The sequence below is a fragment of the Triticum urartu genome, chromosome 2A, assembly GCF_056163025.1.
Source record: "Triticum urartu cultivar PI428250 chromosome 2A, HENAU_Tu73, whole genome shotgun sequence".
Classification (NCBI taxonomy): Eukaryota; Viridiplantae; Streptophyta; class Magnoliopsida; order Poales; family Poaceae; genus Triticum; species Triticum urartu.
The window spans coordinates 646,557,749-646,577,196 of record NC_141874.1 but is presented as its reverse complement, the minus strand read 5'-3'; the positions used below and the strand labels follow the sequence as shown (position 1 = coordinate 646,577,196).

At 49.7% G+C, this 19,448-nt stretch overlaps 2 protein-coding genes and 1 long non-coding RNA gene across 3 annotated transcripts; all 3 read right to left on the bottom strand.

The window, feature by feature from the left end:
• Positions 1-8,300: 8,300 nt before the first annotated feature.
• On the bottom strand, positions 8,301-12,559 carry LOC125539380 (putative cis-zeatin O-glucosyltransferase). Its single transcript, XM_048702820.2, has 5 exons — positions 11,956-12,559; positions 11,756-11,861; positions 11,419-11,634; positions 11,221-11,300; positions 8,301-10,024 (listed from the first exon to the last, which is right to left on the bottom strand). The coding sequence occupies exon 5, from the start codon at positions 10,019-10,021 to the stop codon at positions 8,618-8,620; it is 1,404 nt and encodes a 467-aa protein (XP_048558777.1). The 5' UTR covers positions 10,022-10,024; positions 11,221-11,300; positions 11,419-11,634; positions 11,756-11,861; positions 11,956-12,559; the 3' UTR covers positions 8,301-8,617.
• A 136-nt stretch (positions 12,560-12,695) lies between these two features.
• LOC125539381 (putative cis-zeatin O-glucosyltransferase) lies at positions 12,696-14,567 on the bottom strand. Its single transcript, XM_048702821.2, has one exon. The coding sequence runs from the start codon at positions 14,514-14,516 to the stop codon at positions 13,116-13,118; it is 1,401 nt and encodes a 466-aa protein (XP_048558778.1). The 5' UTR covers positions 14,517-14,567; the 3' UTR covers positions 12,696-13,115.
• Positions 14,568-18,117: 3,550 nt separating this feature from the next.
• Positions 18,118-18,543, bottom strand: LOC147986389 (uncharacterized). The gene is made up of 3 exons (XR_015615201.1): positions 18,466-18,543; positions 18,340-18,392; positions 18,118-18,235 (listed from the first exon to the last, which is right to left on the bottom strand). It is a non-coding gene; the product is annotated as an uncharacterized LOC147986389 (long non-coding RNA).
• Between the last annotated feature and the right edge of the window lie 905 nt (positions 18,544-19,448).

Genomic DNA, 19,448 nt, shown 5'->3' with positions numbered 1-19,448 from the left:
CAGATCTTGCTTCTTAGGGGCAATGGTGGTTGCATCTCTAGATTTTTTGCTAAATCTAAGCTTGAGTAGGTTGGAGAAGGCAACTAGACTTTCTAGATTAGAGTTTGGTAGGAATATTTTTGAATTTGGCAGGCCGGTAGTGCCGGATCTGACCACGGTAGTAGGGAACTGCTGTTTCCCCGCCTCGAGCGGTACCACCGCTCTCTTTGGAGCGGTACTACCGCTTGGCCTCAAGCGGTACTACCGCTCTCTTTGGAGCGGTACTACCGCGTGCATGTCACGGTACTACCACTGCCTGCCAAGTTCCATCATGTTCCTGCCATACCTTGATCCTTTTGTTGAGTTTGTTGGCTTATGCTCGTTCTTTCTGGTTGTTTTGCGTGTTCTTGTGTTTGGTTCCAGGTGATGAACATCTTGAGCATAAAGCTCGCCGTGTCAACCCCGGGCGTGCAACGTCGAAGTGCTATCGCACCTCTGAGCTAGCAGGTGGTTCTTCTAGCACTCAACCGCCACCAGCAGGCGCATCCGCAAGTGCTCCTCCACCACCTCAGAAGTCGAAGAGATCCACCAACAAGCCAAAGGGAAAGACTGTGACTGAGATGACTGCCAAGGAGTTTTGGGAAAAGTATCGCCGCAACCCCTATGAGGCCGACCAAGATCCCACTTTGGTCAACCGCCCGTTCTGGAACCACTTTCAGTTTGCCATCTATTTTGATGTGATCAAGGCCAAGAAGAATCTCTATGTGGATGTTCGCTCCATCGACACTGATGCCATGGAGAAGGACCCTAAGTACTTTGGCGAAGCCCTTCAGATGTGTAATCAGTTGAACATTCTCAGGATCATGCAGTTCAACAAGGATTTCTATGCAGACTTGGTGGCCCAATTCTTTGCTACCGTTCATCTTGGAACTGATGCCGACAGGACTCTGACTTGGATGACCAATGGCAAGTTGCTCTCCGTCAAGTGGAAGGACTTCATGGAGTTACTGGATGTGGAAGATCGCGGGTTTGAGACTCCAGTGGGCTTCCGCCCTCACCGCAATACTACATCCACTCACAAGCAAGCCCTTTGGCCCTACTGCTCTGTGAAGGTTCACCCAATGACTAAGAAGGAAACCTATGAGCTGTCTACATATCTGGACATTCTTCATCGTGTCTTCCGTGAGACTCTCTTCCCTCGCATCGGGAATCTGGATATGGTCCACTCCTATCTCGTGGACATACTTCTTTTCTGCCAGTATGAGAAGGAAGCAAACACTGGAGAGAGCCTGGACATTTCTCATGTTATGTGGTCTGAACTTCTCTCTGCCGTTTCTGAGCGCAAGTGCCCGATATATGGTCCATTCATCATGAGGCTCATTGAGAAGGCCTGGGCACATGTCTATCCCAGAGTGATGCTGGAAACTGGAGACTTGGTTTCTCATGAGATCAAGCGTCTGAGGAAGAAGGACAATTGGAGCACCCCAGTGCCTAAACCCGGGGGTCCATCGACTGCTGTTGCTGCCATGGAGACTGAGGGTGGGGCTGCCACTGATGATCACGAGGAGGACTTTGGGCCCTCTAGTGCAGAACCTTCTTGGGCAAAGAAGCTTAAACGCAAGATGAAGAAGCTTTTCTGCATGGAGTCTCATGGTCAGTACATGACTCATGTGGCGGAGAAGCAGGCCAGGGTGCACCACAAGGAGCTCATGCGTCACCTGGGTGCGACCGTTGCCAGCGGTTCTGAGGGATAGATCACTAAAGAGGAGGAATGAATTCACCAGCATTGCCCTTGGACCGATTCAGACGCTGAGCAGTTTCTGACCAACGACGGAGATGCAGACGATCACGCTGAGATGTGATGTTCGAGATCCTCAGCTTGCCATCACCTAGAGTCGTAGCGTCACTCTTTGCCCTTTTGGTGTCTCGATGCCAAAGGGGGAGAGAGTTTAGGAAATTGTGTTGTTGTCGTGCTGCGAGTGTGTCTTTGTGTCTTGTGTTTTCTCGTGTGTTCTCTCGTTGTCTTTTGTTTGGTTTGGTTTGGTGCCTGTGAGACCTAAGTTCTAGACATATGGTGTGAGACATATGCTCCCTATCGCTACCTTATTACTTATGTCTATTCAGCACTGTAGTATCTTATGAGTTGCATGCTTGTCCTGTTTTATACCCTACTCTCATATATCATGAGCTTAGAATTGTTGGACTATAAAATATAGGGGGAGTGTTGATCCGGATGTGTGTGTCTTGCATTCCAAAGGCTCCACTAACTAGGTGCACACATTCAGGGGGAGCCTTGTGCAAATCCCTAGTTGTCATCAATCCACCAAAAAGGGGGAGATTGTTGAGGCATATCTCTCTCGATGTGGTTTTGGTGATTGATGACAACGTGTTTGCGGACTAATCGTGTGCTTTGAGTATTTCAGAGATTCATCCTTGGCATGAGACGATTTCTTCCCCTCGGAGTGTCATTCAAGACGGTGTAGCTCTTTCGTTTCTCTTTCAGTGGACTAGTTGCATAGAGGGCACCGTACTATCAAGAGGGGGTCCGCTGGGGTATTGCTTGGGTGGAATCAACACGTACACATCTGCTTCTCACCCTCAGAGCTCTTCCACTTCAATGGAGAGATCTTTTCTCTCTGTTTGTGTCTTGTCTAGGTCCCAGCGGTAGTACCGTGCTACCCAGCGGTAGTACCGCTGAGGGGTCACAAGCGGCAGTACCGCTCCGCAGTGGTAGTGCCGCCGGTGACTCTGCATCTATACTACCGCTGGTGTAGGATCGAAAGTATGTCTAGAGGGGGGTGATTAGACTACTTGACCAAATAAAAACTTAACCTTTTCCCAATTTTAGTTCTTGGCAGATTTTAGCTACTTTAGGACAAGTCAAGCAATCATCACACAATTCAAGCAAGCATGCAAAGAGTATATTGGCAGCGGAAAGTAAAGCATGCAACTTGCAAGAATGTAAAGGGAAGGGTTTGGAGAATTCAAACGCAATTGGAGACACAGATGTTTTTCCCGTGGTTCGGATAGGTGGTGCTATCCTACATCCACGTTGATGGAGACTTCAACCCACGAAGGGTAACGGTTGCGCGAGTCCACGGAGGGCTCCACCCACGAAGGGTCCACGAAGAAGCAACCTTGTCTATCCCACCATGGCCATCGCCCACGAAGGACTTGCCTCACTAGCGGTAGATCTTCACGAAGTAGGCGATCTCCTTGCCCTTACAAACTCCTTGGTTCAACTCCACAATCTTGTCGGAGGCTCCCAAGTGACACCTAGCCAATCTAGGAGACACCACTCTCCAAGAAGTAACAAATGGTGTGTTGATGATGAACTCCTTGCTCTTGTGCTTCAAATGATAGTCTCCCCAACACTCAACTCTCTCTCACAGGATTTGGATTTGGTGGAAAGAAGATTTGAGTGGAAAGCAACTTGGGGAAGGCTAGAGATCAAGATTCATATGGAAGGAATGGAATATCATGGTCTCAACACATGAGTAGGTGGTTCTCTCTCAGAACATATGAGTTGGAAGTGTAGATGTGTTCTGATGGCTCTCTCCACGAGTGAAGAGGAGGTGGAGAGGTATTTATAGCCTCCACACAAAATCTAACCGTTACATACAATTTACCAATCTCGATGGGACCAAATCAACAAACTCGGTCAGACCGAAATAGTAAACCTAGTGACCGTTAGAGATTTTCGGTGGGACTGACATGCAACTCGGTAGGACCGATATGGTTAGGGTTAGGGCATAACATAATCTCGGTGAGACCGATTACACAAACTCGGTGAGACCGATTTTGGTAATAAGCTAACCAGAGAGTTGGTCAGGTAAACTCGGTGGGACCGATTTGCTCTTTCGGTGAGACCGAAATGTTACAAAAAGGAAACAGAGAGTTTACATTGCAATCTCGGTGGGACCGATCCGCTCTTTCGGTGAGACCGAAAAGTTACGAAAGGGAAACAGAGAGTTTGCAATCCCATCTCGGTGAGACCGAGATCCCTATCGGTAGAACCGATTTGCTAGGGTTTGGCAATGGCTATGACAAGTGAAACTCGGTGGCGCCGGGTTGAAAGAATCGGTAGGGCCGAGTTTGGCTTTGGGTTTAGGTCAAATGTGGATATGGGAAAGTAGTTAAGGGTTTTGGAGCATATCACTAAGCACATGAAGCAAGAGGCTCATTAAGCAACACCTCATCCCTCCTTGATAGTATTGGCTTTTCCTAAAGACTCAATGTGATCTTGGATCACTAAAATATAAAATGAAGAGTCTTGAGCTTTTGAGCTTGAGCCAATCCTTTGTCCTTAGCATTTTGAGGGATCCACTTTCAACATCCATGCCATGCCAATCATTGAGCTTTCCTGAAATAATCATCTTGGAATAGCATTAGCTCAATGAGCTATATGTTGTTATGAATTACCAAAACCACCTAGGGATAGTTGCACTTTCAGCAGGCCTGCCTGGCCCTACCGCCTCGACTTCCACTTCAATGGAGAGATCTTTTCTCTCTGTTGTGTCTTGTCTGGGTCCTAGCGGTAGTACCGTGCTACCCAGCGGTAGTACCGCTGAGGGGTCACAAGCGGCAGTACCGCTCCACAGCGGTAGTACCGCCGGTGACTCCGCAGCTGTACTACCGCTGGCCTGTTTGGCTCCTACCGCCTCGAATCGAGGGCTCTTTTTCTCGTGTCGGGTTTTGCGGCACTAGTTGCGGCAGTAGAGGCAGTAGTACCGCTTCGCAGCGGTAGTACCGCCCTTACCACCGCGGTAGTACCGCTCTGGGTCCAGGTCCCTGCTTCTCTCCTCTGCGCGGCAGTACCGCTAGCTGGAGCGGCAGTACCGCTGGCTCAGCGGTACTACCGCCCCCAAGCGGTACTACCGCCCTCTGCGGGGCTGGTTGGTGGGGCAACGGTTGGATTGTTGCCCCCACTATAAAAGGGGGTCCCTTTCTTCCCCATTGACCTACCTCTTCCCACTCAAGCTCCATTAATGCCCCAATCTCCATTTTAGCCTGATCTATCTCTCTAGCCAATCAAACTTGTTGATTTGCTCGGGAGTGGTTGAGAAGGCCCCGATCTACACTTCCACCAAGAGATTTTCGATTCCCCCACCTATCCCTAGAGGATCTTGTTACTCTTCGGTGTTTGAGCACCCTAGACGGTTGAGGTCACCACGGAGCCATAGTCCATTGTGGTGATGCTTCGTGGTATTGTTGGGAGCCTCCGATTAAGTTGTGGAGATTGCCCCAACCTAGTTTGTAAAGTTCCGGTTGCCGCCCTCAAGGGCGCCAATCATGGAATCACGGCATCTCGCATTGTGTGAGGGCGTGTGGAGAATACGGTGGCCCTAGTGGCTTCTTGGGGAGCATTGTGCCTCCACACCGCTCTAACGGAGACGTACTTCCCTTCAAAAGGAAGGAACTTCGGTAACACATCCTTGTCTTCACCGGATCCACTCTTGGTTATTTCTTACCTTTACTTGTGCAAGCTCTTTAGTGTTACTTCTCTTGCTTGCTTGTTTGTTTGTTGTTATTGCATCATATAGGTTGCTCACCTAGTTGCACATCTAGACAACCTACTTTGATGCAAAGTTTAATTTGGTAAAAAAAAGTTAAAAATTGTTAGTTGTCTATTCACCCCCCTCTAGTCAACCATATCGATCCTTTCAGTTGAAAACATGCCTACTCATATGGAACCGGCGGCGGAATTTGTGATGTTTGAACAACGGGTTTGTTGTATCAAAGTAGTCCTTCCAGAGAAGGAAACGCCCACTCTCTCAGTTGCGATTCAACACCGGAAGGTGGCCCGGAATGGAGCCACGGAACAACGGCCGCTGGTTGTTGAGGTGGTGATGGACCAACACGGCAGCCAATATGTCCTCCTCGTCGTCGGACGACGAATCGTCGGAGTCGCAAAGAAAATTCTGGAAAAAGAACTCGTCGGCGGACTCCATTTCGTACCTTGGCAAACTGTCGAACAATTTGCGGGCGTCGACATTGGAGACGACCGGCGAGGGGAGTCGCGCCGCCCACAGACAAGCTAGCTGCCCTGCCGACGTCCGACGAGTGTGACGGTGTCCGATGAGCGTGCCGGTCGGATGTGGCAGGGGCGGCGAGGCGGCTTCTTGGTCGTGGGCGGCTGTGCGATGGGGAAAGCGGCGGTGGGAAGCAGTTTGCTCCTCGCGGCAAAAACGGCATCGGAGGGCAACGGGGGGGGGGGGGCGTTGCTGGGCAGATGTGGAGGCGGCGGCAGCTAGAAGAGTCGCCGGAAAAAAATGGACGGCGACGGAGGAGGCGGGAGGGTTGCTTGTTGGCCAGAGGGTGTGAGACAGGAGGCCAATGTGCCACAAACCAGCGGGCCCGAGAAGAGGAGTAAGCGAGCGCGCGCGTCCGTCGCGTGTCCACACCGACGCAAATCCGGCTTAAAAATGGGCCGAGAATGGGTCGCCCGCGGACGAAAAACGGACGCGCGTCCGTTTGGGTCGGCGCGTTGGGCCGCCTTTTGTGTCTGCGCCGACCCAAACGGACGGCCGCAGACGAAATGAATCGCCTCATTGGAGTTGCTCTAATGCTATGATTTGAGATAAACTCTACACCAAAAAGATCAAAAGATGCACGTCAATGTTGTGGTTTCTTTCGCATGGTCGATTTCTAGTTTCGTTGGCTGTAAATCTTCCATTTTGCGTCTATGTTTGAAGATTTTATAGACGAGTTTGTCAAATTTGTCTTGCAAGGGCGATTATTTGAAATTTTCTTTTAGGAGTAGCTTCATCTCGCATTTTCACATATTTTTCGCGTTGTAAATATTTTGTTTTGACGATCATAGTCGAATAGACCTATAATATCTCTCCACTAGACTGTACAAATGTGCTAAAGTGTGTATGCTGTTCTAGACACATTTGAGAAAATTCATCGCACGTGGTTGAACATTGTTTGACCATTCATATAACTTTCATGTAAGCGTTTTATTTTGACGCTCATAGACAAAGTTGTTCAAGTGTAGTGATGTGGGGTAAGTTCACGGTGCGAAAAAGATGAGATTAATCATGGTTAATCAAACAATCACATGTTGCATTTGAGGGGCACAAACATACAACCAAACTTCGTGTTTGTGTTTTTACTCATACACTTTGAGGCTTCGTGTGCAACCAAATAAGATGCAAAACATGACCAAGAATTTGTATCAACCAAGCTGTATTGAGCCACACACGCAAGGAAGACGATATCCGTCTACTTATTAATTTGTATCAGACCCTGAGTGAACCGCCACTTGTCTTTCCGGCTACCATGGCCTCATCGCACAAACGTCCGTGCCGATCACCTCGCCAACCATGATGACGCCAGAAGTCGAGCCATGGTCTTCGTTAGGGTATCTCCAACGCCGATCCTCAAATCACCCGCAACTGTTCGGACATAGTTGTTTGGACCCCGAAGCCATCTAACGCCAACCCCATCCGTCTGCGGAGCAGTCCGGGCCACAATTTTCCTGTAAAGCGAAACCAAACATTGGGAGATTTGCGGGAGTCTGGACACGAGACACATCGGACTCTGACACCCATGCTCCGACGCGTCCCTCTTCCATGCATGCTGCCTCTCGCAGCTCGCGGCGCGCGCCGGAGTGCGCGTGCGGGCCGGCTGCGCGGGCACTAGCACCCACCGCTGCCCGCATGGAGGAGCGGACAGCGGGGGAAGGAGATGGCGTGAGGGCGGTGCGGACTGTGCTGTCCTGACGTCGATGCGCGCGGGTCGAGATTGTCCAGCTCTGGCGTCCGCGCTGCGCCGACACGGGACCTGCGGCGATGCTCCAGATCCGGAGATGCCACCGGTCTCCACCTTGAACCGCTCCGACGCAATGCGGAGGGCCATCTCCTCCTCGTAGTCGAGCTCAGAGCCAGATTCGTTGCCGGAGCTAGACATCGCAGTGGACGGGATCGGAATCGACGAGGGAGGGGAGAGGAGGAAGCGAGAGAGAGTGAGCTAGGGTCCGTAGTGAGGCACCCGGGCTGAGAGTTTTGTGGGGTAGCTATGGGGTCGATAGTGGGCCGGGCCTGTCAGGTGGACGCGCCGCATGTCTTGGCAGCCCCATGTCCGCCCTATATTTGGGCTGAATATGAGGGATGCTGGTCAGCCCGGGCATTTGTCCACAGTTTGAGAAGTTTGGTTGGTGACCGGATGGTCTGTCCAGACGTTTGAAACGAGTACGATAGGTCTGACTATAGATGCTCTAAAGACCGGAGAATCTAAGATGGTAGCAACGCTTTTTCAAACTCATTTTATGTTTGTTTTTTCGCGCAACCATGTGCCAATCCTTGCAATCTGAACACTTTGGTCAAACAAGATATTTTTTAAGATAGTCAAAGATTACAGGAAGAATACATTAGAAAAGGCAGACAAGTCTTCTAATCCGTGATCCCAAAGAGACAGTGTCAACCAAAGAAAATACTGGGCCATTCATGCTTGTTTAGTACTACTCCTAATACTATCACTCCATTCCATAATTCTAAACTAAAACCACGACAAGAATTACGAAATGAAATTTCCTCTCAAGTGATACAATCCAAGCTCAACTCAAACTGCTCAAAGTTTATTTAAACAGAAACTACAGCATTCTTCATCAGTGTAAAATTTCCATCATCATACATCACCTTGTCATGTATGATATGAAGTCGTCCATTTCCTTGTGCGATGATCCGCCCTGAGCCGCCGACGAACGGACGGCCTCCCCGAGCACCTCTGCCCGCTGCCTCACCGCGAGCCCTTCCTCGGCGACCATCATCGTTTCAATGGCCTCCTGTATGGTTGTCGCCGGTATCACCTCGCCGTGTTTCTCCCACGGCCTCACAAGGAGGCCGGCCTTGAGGTAGCTGCACACTAGCTCCGCGTCCCACGGCTGGTCGGAGTGCATGGGCCAGGCCAGAATTGGCTTCCCGTGGCTCATGCTCTCCATGGTCGAGTTCCAGCCGCAGTGGCTCATGAACGCCGCCGTGGCGCGGTGTGCCAGGATCTCCAGCTGCGGCGCCCACCCCGTGATCACCAGCCCCATGCCTTCGGTCTGCTTGGTGAACTGGGACAGCAGCTCGGCGTGCCGGTTGTCGCCAGCGTCCGTGAATATGTCGCCGCGGTCGGCGTCACGCAGCACCCAGATGAAGCGCTGCTTGCTGCCGTGCAGCGCCGCCGCAAGCTCCGCGGCTTGCTCCTCCCGGAGCGAGGAGCTCGAGCCGAACGACACGTAGAGCACCGATGACGGGGGCTGCTGGTCAAGCCAGCTCAGGCACTCGTGCCGCTGCGTCTTCCCCTGGTTCGACGCCGTCGCCTCGAGCAGCGGGTTCAACGGCCCGATGGCAAATAGCTTCTTGCCGTCGGCCGCCGTCTGCTCCGCAACAACGTCGACGAACTCGCCCTCAAGCGCGCGGCACGTGTTGACGACGATGCCGGCGCCGTCCGAAATCGACCGCGCCACCATCGCGCGTTTGCTGGCGTAGTCCAGGAACTCCTGGGACACGCGGGTGGGGAGGTGCGTGAGGCCGTTGTCGCGCAGGAGCCGGTGCCCGGCGTCCATCCGCCCGACGATGGACGACACGGCGGTGCAGTAAAACCCGAAGGCCTCCCCGTTGGGCAGCTGCGCCGCCTCCTCGGACGCGAAGGCGTTCATGAGGTCGTGCACGACGACGACGCGGCGGCGAGAAGCAGAGAGCTCGCGCAGGACGGCCGCGAGCGGGGCGCGCGCGCCCGCGGTGAAGGCCTCGAACATGGGCATGAGGTGGGAGGGGAAGGGCGGGTCGGCGGCGGGGTCTGGAGGCGGGGAGACGTAGGTGGAGATGGCGAGGTCGTGGAAGTGGATCGAGCGGAGCGCGTCGTCGTCCCAGCCGTGCACGCGCGCGCGAGCCTGGCGGACGTGCGGCGGGGACGCGGCGTAGTGCACGTCCAGCCCGCGCGAGGCTAGCTCCAGAGACAGGTGCAGGAGCTGGTTGAGGTGGCCCTGCGCCGGGAACGGCACCGCCACGACGGCCACCGACGCCGCTGGGTTCTTCGCCCTCCCTTCCATTCTCTGTGTTGACCGTGAGTGTCAGTGGAGCCGGAAAGAATTGGACGTCGTGGAGTACCGGAGACTTGGAGTACGATTTATGCAATGAATGGCGTACTAGCCTCTATGGTGGGTGCAGTAGGTAGTGGACTAGTAGTGAAACCAAATCACTGGCAATGCGAGTGTGCAGTTTATTTGTTGTTTGTTACTATTTCTTTTCAAGAAAGTCTTTCGACGTAGGAGTTTTTATATTACAGTATGTGACAGCAGGCCTAGGGTTAAAAATATTGGATGTGACAGCAGGACTCACAAAAGTAACAAAAAAAATAAGATCCATGGGCACTAGCACCCAGGACATATTTTTATAGAAAGAGCCTATCTGGATAATGATCACGGAAAATTCACTCCCGACGAGAGTCAAACCCAGGTCTGCAATGAAGCGCCACTACGCCCTTGCCGCTGGGCTATTGCCCATCCTCAAAGATCACAAAAGTAACGAACACATAATCCCTCCCTCATTACATAATCCCGTCTATGAACATGGACCACCTAACGACGACTATTCATCATCCCTTTCTCATTAGATACGGGCAAACCTTGTTGAAGCTGATAGTTGAAAAACTGTCTTGCTAAGACTTCAAAGGGCCAACGCACCGTAACAACAATCATCACCATTAAAGAAAAATATATATTAGAAGGATGTACATGTAAACACATCAATGACCACAAGCGCTAGCTAGAGACCAACGTCGGTCGGATCCAAGCAAACTCGACGGAGGCCAACATCGACCAAATCCGTCGGAAACAAACCTCTGCGCGCTCTTTGTTGGTACTAGGTGCAGACCTGAAGTGGGGATAAACTGAAGAAGGCATTATTCTAACTCTACGACTTCTCCGCCTCCTCACCGCCCAGATAAAGGAGACAAAAACTATGTAAGGAATGGAAAAACCCTACTCCAAGTCCCATAGCGACACTGGGGCAGGGCGGACCAAAGGGGGCAACAACGAGAGGAAAGAAAATCCTAATCGTGTAGTTTGTTTGTTAGCCACATAACCTCGTCGTGGATTTGGAAAACTTTGCGACTAAACAATGAAAATCTTCGTTTGTCAGTCATAACCTCGTGGATAAGACATGTTTTTACCATGTAACAATATTATTGTAAATCTAATCCAGCCAGATCCTTATGGTGATAATCAGTTGAATTAACAACCAAGTTTACCTCAGCCACTTGTACTCAAAAGTGTAGCTAGGGCAACCGGTGCTTTCATAGATAAAATGACTTCAGCCGAAGAAGGATTTCTGCAATAACAAACGACCATGTTAGGGATCACATACTTGAAGCTCCATGAGAGAGAGAGGGAGAGAGAGAGAGAGAGAGAGAGAGAGAGAGAGAGAGAGAGAGATGATATTTGCATACCTTTATATCATCAACTGTTTCTACTACTTCCTGCTGACTTGTGCGAACTCCCCTAAGTTCCTGCCTCATTAGTGCCACTTCCTCATGTAGTAATTCAATGTACCTATCCAGTTCTTGGATCTTCATGGAGCTTCGTGAACGGCTCATCCCATTATCTGAGAGCTCCCCAGGGCATTCTGCCGGGAACTTTGCATCACTGACTGATGAAAGTCTTTCCTGAAACAAGAATGGATGCAGATAAGAGTTGCTCATAATTCCTACACAAACAAACGGTATATCTGCCTCGGCCGACGGCCCTTTGAACTCACACCCAGAAAAAGTGAGAAAAGGGGCTCACATTTGTGCCCTCCATCGCATCTCCATTGTACAGACTTGTCAAGAGCGTATACGCTATCCAGTCTCCACTCTGTGAGCCGGAGCTTGTCGAGTATTTGCTCACACGTCTAAAATGACTCATAGAAGCAATTAAAGAGATAAAGAAATATCAGAAACCTTTGGCATATGTGTTCTTAACAACTTGATAAGAACACTTGCTACCTTTTAGGGATTTGCACCAGAGAGCATAAAAGGTGAAGGCAAGCTCCGCTAGCTCAATAGTTTTATGCAGCGCCGACCTCCAGAACATGCGCGTTGTAGCAAGCTTAACTGCAATTAACTTGGAATCAGATTGCAAAGAACATGAATCGAGATCAAGCATTCCAAAATCGGCATTGCTTGCCGCCTATTTCGGTATGGTTTCGATATATACCTAATTTACCAAAGGTGACATGAATTTGAAAGTGATGCAAGAACTTTGCAGTTATGTTTGTAACTTTTGATGACTAAATATCTCCATATCTATCCTTTTTTAACCAAATGGAGGCATCTGCATTCTGCTGTCTGCAGTTCTGTACGTATAGCGCAAAAGGCAAGCATAACTACTAGCTATGTACTCCCTCCGTTCTGAATTACTTGTCTTGGATTTGTCTAGATACAGATGTAACTAAACTCATTTTAGTGTTAGATACCTCCGTATCTAGACAAATCTAAGACAAATAATTCGGAACGGAGGGAGTATAACCAAGTAGTAATATAACACGACCTCCCACGGCGTATGGTCATTAGGTTCGGTTTCAGTATATACCATACTAGTATTTCGGTATGTTTTGACAGATGCCAAACTACAATGTTCATGGCAGGTTAGCTTCATGACAACAGTTCAGTCCAATTCAGAAATATAACAACAGTAAGTTGAACTGTAACAATCATCTCAACATATACACACGCATAGCCAGGAATCAGGAGAATGCAACTCAGAGCATTGTTTCATGGTGGTAAGAAAAATACTACTCCCTCCGTCACAGAAATAGATGTATTTAGAACTAAAATACATCTAGATACATCCATACCTGAGACAAGTAATTCGGAACGGAGGGAGTAGAATGTACAAAGAGGAAAAAGCAAAGATAGGGAGTAATAAACTTTGTGTTCTCAAAGCATCTCTATGGCAATCCCAACTTTTACCAGCAGAAAGAACCTAAAAGAAGTTCAGAAAAATGTTCCGTTGGTGCAGCTTCGCATCAGCAACTGCTATTGCAACCTATAATTTTATTTTTGGATTCACCAATAGTGAAGAACTACATATCGGACAGTGTACCATCAGCAGGTAGAAACTGTGTCGGCGTGAAAGGCCATCGTCCCAGATGGCATTTTGTCGATCACCTTGTGATGTGAGCAGTGAAATCATCTAGGTCCTTGCGCGACGAACCGCCGTCAACCACGGAGGCGCGGACGGCCTCCCCGAGCGCACTTGCCCGTTGCCGCATGGCCATTCCTTTGTCGGAGAGCATGGCCTCCTCGATGACTTCCTGTATGGCCTTCGCCGTGACCACCTCGCCGTGCTTCTCCCATGGCCGCACGAGGACGCCGGCCTTGAGGTAGTTGCAGACAAGCTCCGCGTCCCACGGCTGGTCGCAGTGCATGGGCCATGCCAGAATCGGCTTGCCGTGGCTCATGCTCTCCATGGTCGAGTTCCAGCCACAGTGGCTCATGAACGCCGCCGTGGCGCTGTGCGCTAGGATCTCCAGCTGCGGCGCCCACCCGGTGACCACCAGCCCCGTCCCTTCCGTCTGCTTGGTGAACTCTGATAGGAACTTGTCGTGGCGGCTCTCGCCGGCCTCGGCAAATATGTCGCCGCGGTCTGCGTCGCGCAGCACCCATATGAACCGTTGGTTGCTGCCGCGCAGTGCTGCTGCGAGCTCTTCAATTTGCTCGGCTCGCAGGGACGACGTGGTGCCGAAGGACACATACAGCACCGACGCCGGAGGCTGCTCGTCCAGCCAGTTCAGGCACTCGTGGCGCTGCTTGCTCTGCCTCGGCGCGCTGTCGTGGAGCAGTGGGTTTAACGGCCCGATGGCGAAGAGCTTCTTGCCGTCGGCGGCCAGGTGCCCGGCGACGACGTCGATGAAATCACCCTCCAGCGCGCGGCACGTGTTTGCCAGGATGCCCGCGCCGGTCGAGATGTGCTTCGCCGGTCTGGCCCGGTTGGCGTACTCTATGAACTCCTTGGTCGCATAGCGCTCGACGGCGCCGAAGACGACGCCGTTCTGACGCAGTAGCCGGTGGTCGGCGTCGATTCTTCCGACGAGCATGGAGACGGCCACGCAGTTGAGCCCGAACGCCTCGCCGTTGGGCAGCCGCGCGGCCTCCTCGGCGGCGAAGGCGTTGATGCGGTCGTGCACTACGACCACGCGGCGGCAGGAACCGGAGAGGTCCTGGAGGAGGGCCGCGAGCGGGGCGCGCGCGCTGGCGGTGTAGGCCTTGAAGAGGGGCATGAGGTGGGAGGGGAAGGGCGAGTCGGCGGCGGGGTCTGGAGGCGGCGAGACGTAGCTGGCGATGCCGAGGTCGTGGAAGTGGATCGAGCGGAGCGCCTCGTCGCCCCAGCCGTGCACGCGCGTGCGCGCCTGCCGGACGTGCTGCGCCGCCGCGGCGTAGTGCACGCCCAGGCCGCGCGACGCCAGCTGCAGCGACAGGTGCAGCAGCTGGTTGAGGTGGCCCTGCGCCGGGAACGGCACCGCCACGACGGCCACGGAATCCATCGCGTGCTTCTCTCTCCCCATCGCCGTTCGTTGTGTGGTGCTGAGTGGCCGATGAGACTGAACGGGCTACACAGTGTGGGCGGGCTATATGTAGGAACTGTGGAAGCCAGCAAATGTCGGGTGAATCTCCAAATCTCCGGCATTTATTTTCTCAGGATCGAACATGATTCGCAGATTAATTCACTTACCAAGTCAAATCTTCCACGAAATGGTTATCGTCATGGCTATGTCATGGCATGGCAATCGCCGGGTCGCCGATTAATACACTTACCACATTAGTAGAACGCTGTGCGTTGCTACGGGCTTTTAATTTATTTATTTTAGATTACACCTAGTTAAATGACCATGCGTTACTACGGGTAACAAAACCTCTTACCGAAATTAAAGCTTGGCATGAGATACCTGTCGCAGTATGTTTTGTGTGTACATGTACAATTTATACATATATCTATGCATCATTGGCGTATTCACCTTTTTGACCTCATCTCCAGTGAGCATCCCATCATCGTTCTTGTCGCGCCTGCTAATGTCACACTCCCAAAGGATTTTTTTTCCAGTAGGTTCAATTGATTTAATCCAAAACGGAGATGCGAACATAACTTAGCCCAACAATGTGGAGTCAAAGACTTTCCCACAAAAAAACAAGTAAGATCTGGCCAATCGTCTCCATCAAGAACTCCTTGAGCTGATACTTGTTATTGCCTTTCTCCGGCATTATGTTCCTTTTCCTCGACATGTACCGAGTTCTCCATGCCTTGGATTAAAAGACATGTCCATTAGTCCACATGCCATGAGTCGTTTAGTCTATCAATGAAAGTATTGCTTCTTTTGGTCTAACAAGGTATGGGCATTAATTATTAACATATCATGGTATATGAAAAGACAGTCGCAAGGAATATGTGTCCTTTATATGGGAATAAAGAGGTATTTTGCACTGTCCAGTAGTCTCGTCCTTCAATTTTTTTTGAACATCAGTACAAACACAAGCGCTCATATACACGCGCACACACTTACCCCTATGAACGCACACACGCACACCCTACCCTTATGAGCACCTCCGAAAGACTGAGCCGGCATATCATTTTGAAATTTACGAAGTCCGTAGGCACCTCTCGTCGACGGGAACGTCTCCTCCCACTGAATGTGCATAACCGAAAATCTTGAAATAAATCCAGGAATAAATGCGAGCACCAAGATTTGAACCCTGATGGGATGGAGATACCACAGTACCTCTAACCATCCACCCACAGGTTGGTTCGTAGTCTCATCCTTGAATTGTTTTGCTATAATTACTCAAGTTTTGTGCTCCTGAGGTAACATAGAACCGCCAAATCCAAAAGGAAGTGTGTGTGTCATGTCTCATGTGTGTGTTTCTGGGTGGATGTCTGTCTGCGATAAACTTTACATTAAGACAAAAAAATAGCTTTGAATATCACTATAATTATATATAACAGTGGTAGTCTCGTCCACTGTCCACTTCTCCAATGTTCAGATTCAAGTTCCATAATTTGTATAGATATCTTGCCATCTGGGAAAATTTGCTCATCTACCCACCCTTACTACTTGTGACAGATTATATGATTAGATAACCCTGTTATGTTAAAAAAACAGATACTTCACAGTCTAGACTAATTAGAAATTGAAATGTACTGAATGTGTGATCTATTGCAGGTTTAATGAGATTATGATGTTGTTGCAAGGCACACAAAATGAATAGTTGCTTGTTGTATACAACAAAAGTGGCACCATATAAAACCAGATGGGTGTTGATCATCATGCTGGGCCATACAAAAGAAGTTTGCTTAGTCGAGGAAATATCACATGTCCAAATTGCCCTAGTTCCCTAGATGTATAAACTGTCACCCTACAAACAAACATGACCTATCAGACTAGACCACAAGATGCAATAATAACAAGATTGAACACGCAAGCACAACGGGAGAAAAAACAATGGCGAAACCATATGAAGGTCATTATGCAGTTGGCTTAAGTTACTACGGGCTATGATTGATAGAAATGATAGCCCGTAAAAGTAATTGAAAATTCACTTCACTTGTAATGTAAGTTGATAAAAAAACCTTAATAGAACGATGTGTACACACAGAGCAGTGATCCAACTAATTATCTTTTACGAACTAAGATCTACTTGATGTGTTTAAAATATTTATGTATGTGAGGAATATTGTTTTTAGCTTCATTCGTGTGGTACAATGTAAGTCACATCCTGATTTTAGTGATCTTTAAATTGTAGGCTGCCTATAGATCATTCCGTTGATGTTTTCCTAAAAATAAATTGCTAGACTATGTGACATTGATGTCACCGCATAGAAACTGCTCCTTTCTTCTTTTCTTGACGGAGAAAAAAGTAGTCCTCTGCTCACTCACCGCATAGCTGCCTCCTACTATTCCCGCATAGCCAGCCAACCATCGGTTATCACTGCATCTCATCTCCTCGCCACAACATCGTCAATCCCATCTCTCCTAGGAACCACCCCTCCATGCCATGGTGAAGCCCATCCACTCCTCTCTCCATCCCGTAGCAACGCACAGGCTGAGTCTTTCTTCCATTTGCCAACGCAAGCAATCTAAAAAAATTAAAAAGAAAAAAATGCAAATAGGAAAAGGAGGGGACCTTCTGTGTGAAAATTTGAAGGCTTATTAATGGATTGTGTGCCCAGCCACAACCATCCACGCAGATGAGCCGCCCCAAAGTCTTCTAGACTCATACGATCTATGGTCATGCCATCATGATTAGAACATCGATGCATCCGAGGAAACGCCAGCCTGTGAGCCTACTAACCCCCGCCGACCCGGCTGAATCAGCGTCGCGGTCGTACCAAGGAGGCGCCGCTCCTTGCAGGAAGGGCCACGCTGATGCCATGGTGGGTACGACCGCGCCTGACGCCACCGAGATGAGCAGCGGGCGGCTGCCTCAAAGAGGGGGGCGAGGGAGACAAGCTTGGAGGGAAGTGAGGGGCAAGGCATGACCACCAATATCTGTAGATGGACAACTAAGCTACAAAAATGAGTATATGAAAGGAGATTAGCAATTGTTTTCTTGCTCCACTCGTAAACATAACAAGCAATTTTTCTTCAAAGTAGGTCTTACCCTATTTTTGTAAAAGAAAGGCCAGGCACCTTCATGTCTAATAAAACGTTCTATAGCAAATCAATGGAACCAATCAGGCTTCTCTTAATATGCTGATATGCATGGTACTAAATTCCAAACTGGAACTACAACTGACTTCAATATATGCAAGTTCGACAATGAAAATAGTACTAAGCTTAGCAACGGCCTGCCCAATACCTACTTTCTACCCAGATGCGCAATTGCAAGGTTCAGCTGATTAAGATGCTCGAGTTTATCTGCAATGGTAGAGCATTATCTTTCTTATTCAAATTCAAAGCTAACAATCACAACAGAATATAACTATCACTATGGCAACTGTTAGGAAGATGAATCCCTCCTTTCTCAAAGTCGATACGCAAGTTATTTGCTGCCTTCCCATATTCCTCTGGTAGGCAGGGCACCTTCACTCTCAGCGTTTAGCACCGCATTTTATAAAGTAGTATATTTGTTCAGGTACTGCAGAAAATCATAGAAAATGAATGTTACCGTTCTGGTTTGGTCATTTCACTCTGCTCTCTCCCTTTTCACAGATGCCATTTATGTTATAGACCTTACTTGAAGATGCTCATAATTCGTCATTGATGCCTTATCTGCTTCCTCCGTAAACTCCCTAGTTCACATACATATTTATATTCAGTAAAAGAAAACTGAAAACACTTTGCTGCAGAGCTTCCAAATTATTACACAAGAAGCAAGCAGACGTCATCCAATCACCTATCTGAGTGCGTGTCCCTGCACAGCTCCGCCGAATCAATGACCGAGCAAACCTAGCCAATCATCAGCCAACCCACATCAAACTACACAGATTAAATAAAACGTAACCAAAGAAGAGTAACTTACAGTGTTGGAGATCTCATCCATGGTGTGAACAATCTCAGCAGAGGGCGGCGGCTACCCAATGTGGCCAACGAGCTTGTCCAACCTGCAAATTTAACCAGACAGTCATAGAAAATTTAGCAATGGATTGTTGTGGTGGGGTAGTGTTAGGGATCGAAGGGGGTTTTCCCCTTACTGCTGGATGACCTTGTCGAGCGACGGAAGCCCTTTGCGGTGCGCAGCACATCGAAGCCGTACAGCCGCCGACCCGGCCGGGTCGAGCAGACCGTCGAGAGGCACGCGCACCTACCCGGCCACGCACCCGGCGCTGGCCAGCGCCCACACGAACGTGGTCTCCGACGGTAACGACGCCATCGACACAACCAGTTCCAGCGTGCCCGCCCACGCCGCCGGGCCCCAGCACGGCCACCAACATCGCTCCTCGCCCCCCACCAGCAATGCCCCCACGAGCGGATGCATCAATCGGAGGAAGAACCAACACCTCCCCTTGTGGTCTCCCCCGCTGGTGGCTGCTCTCCTTCCCGACTCCGGCTTCCAGCGGACGGCACTCCGATGAAGAGTGCGCCGACGAGGGCGTCTTGGGGGATGGCAGGGAGGGGAGAGAGGATATCGCTTGGGGAGTTGGGGAGAGGCAGGGAGGGGTTGCGTGATTGATGGGTCTTTTTTTCTAGGTGGAGCGGTGAAAAAGGAAAGAGGAAGAGGGCTTATTAGGATTTGAGAAAGATCGACGTATTAGGAAAATTAGGATTTGGAATTGATTGTCATGAAACTAAATTTTATTGATTGGTAACGTGCTATCAGTTCCTGCCCGTTTATAACGTGTCTAGTTAGGAAACTTTGGAAAGGTTAGGAAACTTTTTATTGTGAGGGTAAAAAAAATTAACGTGAGTAGATATGGTGGTGGGATGTGAGACGAAAATAAACCGGACTATTCAACCAACTCGTCCATTAGGAGTAGAGATAGAGATTATTATTATTATTAGAGA

Excerpts from the sequence above, each read along its gene's own strand:
- LOC125539380 (XM_048702820.2), bottom strand. The coding sequence starts at position 10,021 with ATGGAAGGGAGGGCGAAGAACCCAGCGGCGTCGGTGGCCGTCGTGGCG.
- LOC125539381 (XM_048702821.2), bottom strand. The coding sequence starts at position 14,516 with ATGGGGAGAGAGAAGCACGCGATGGATTCCGTGGCCGTCGTGGCGGTG.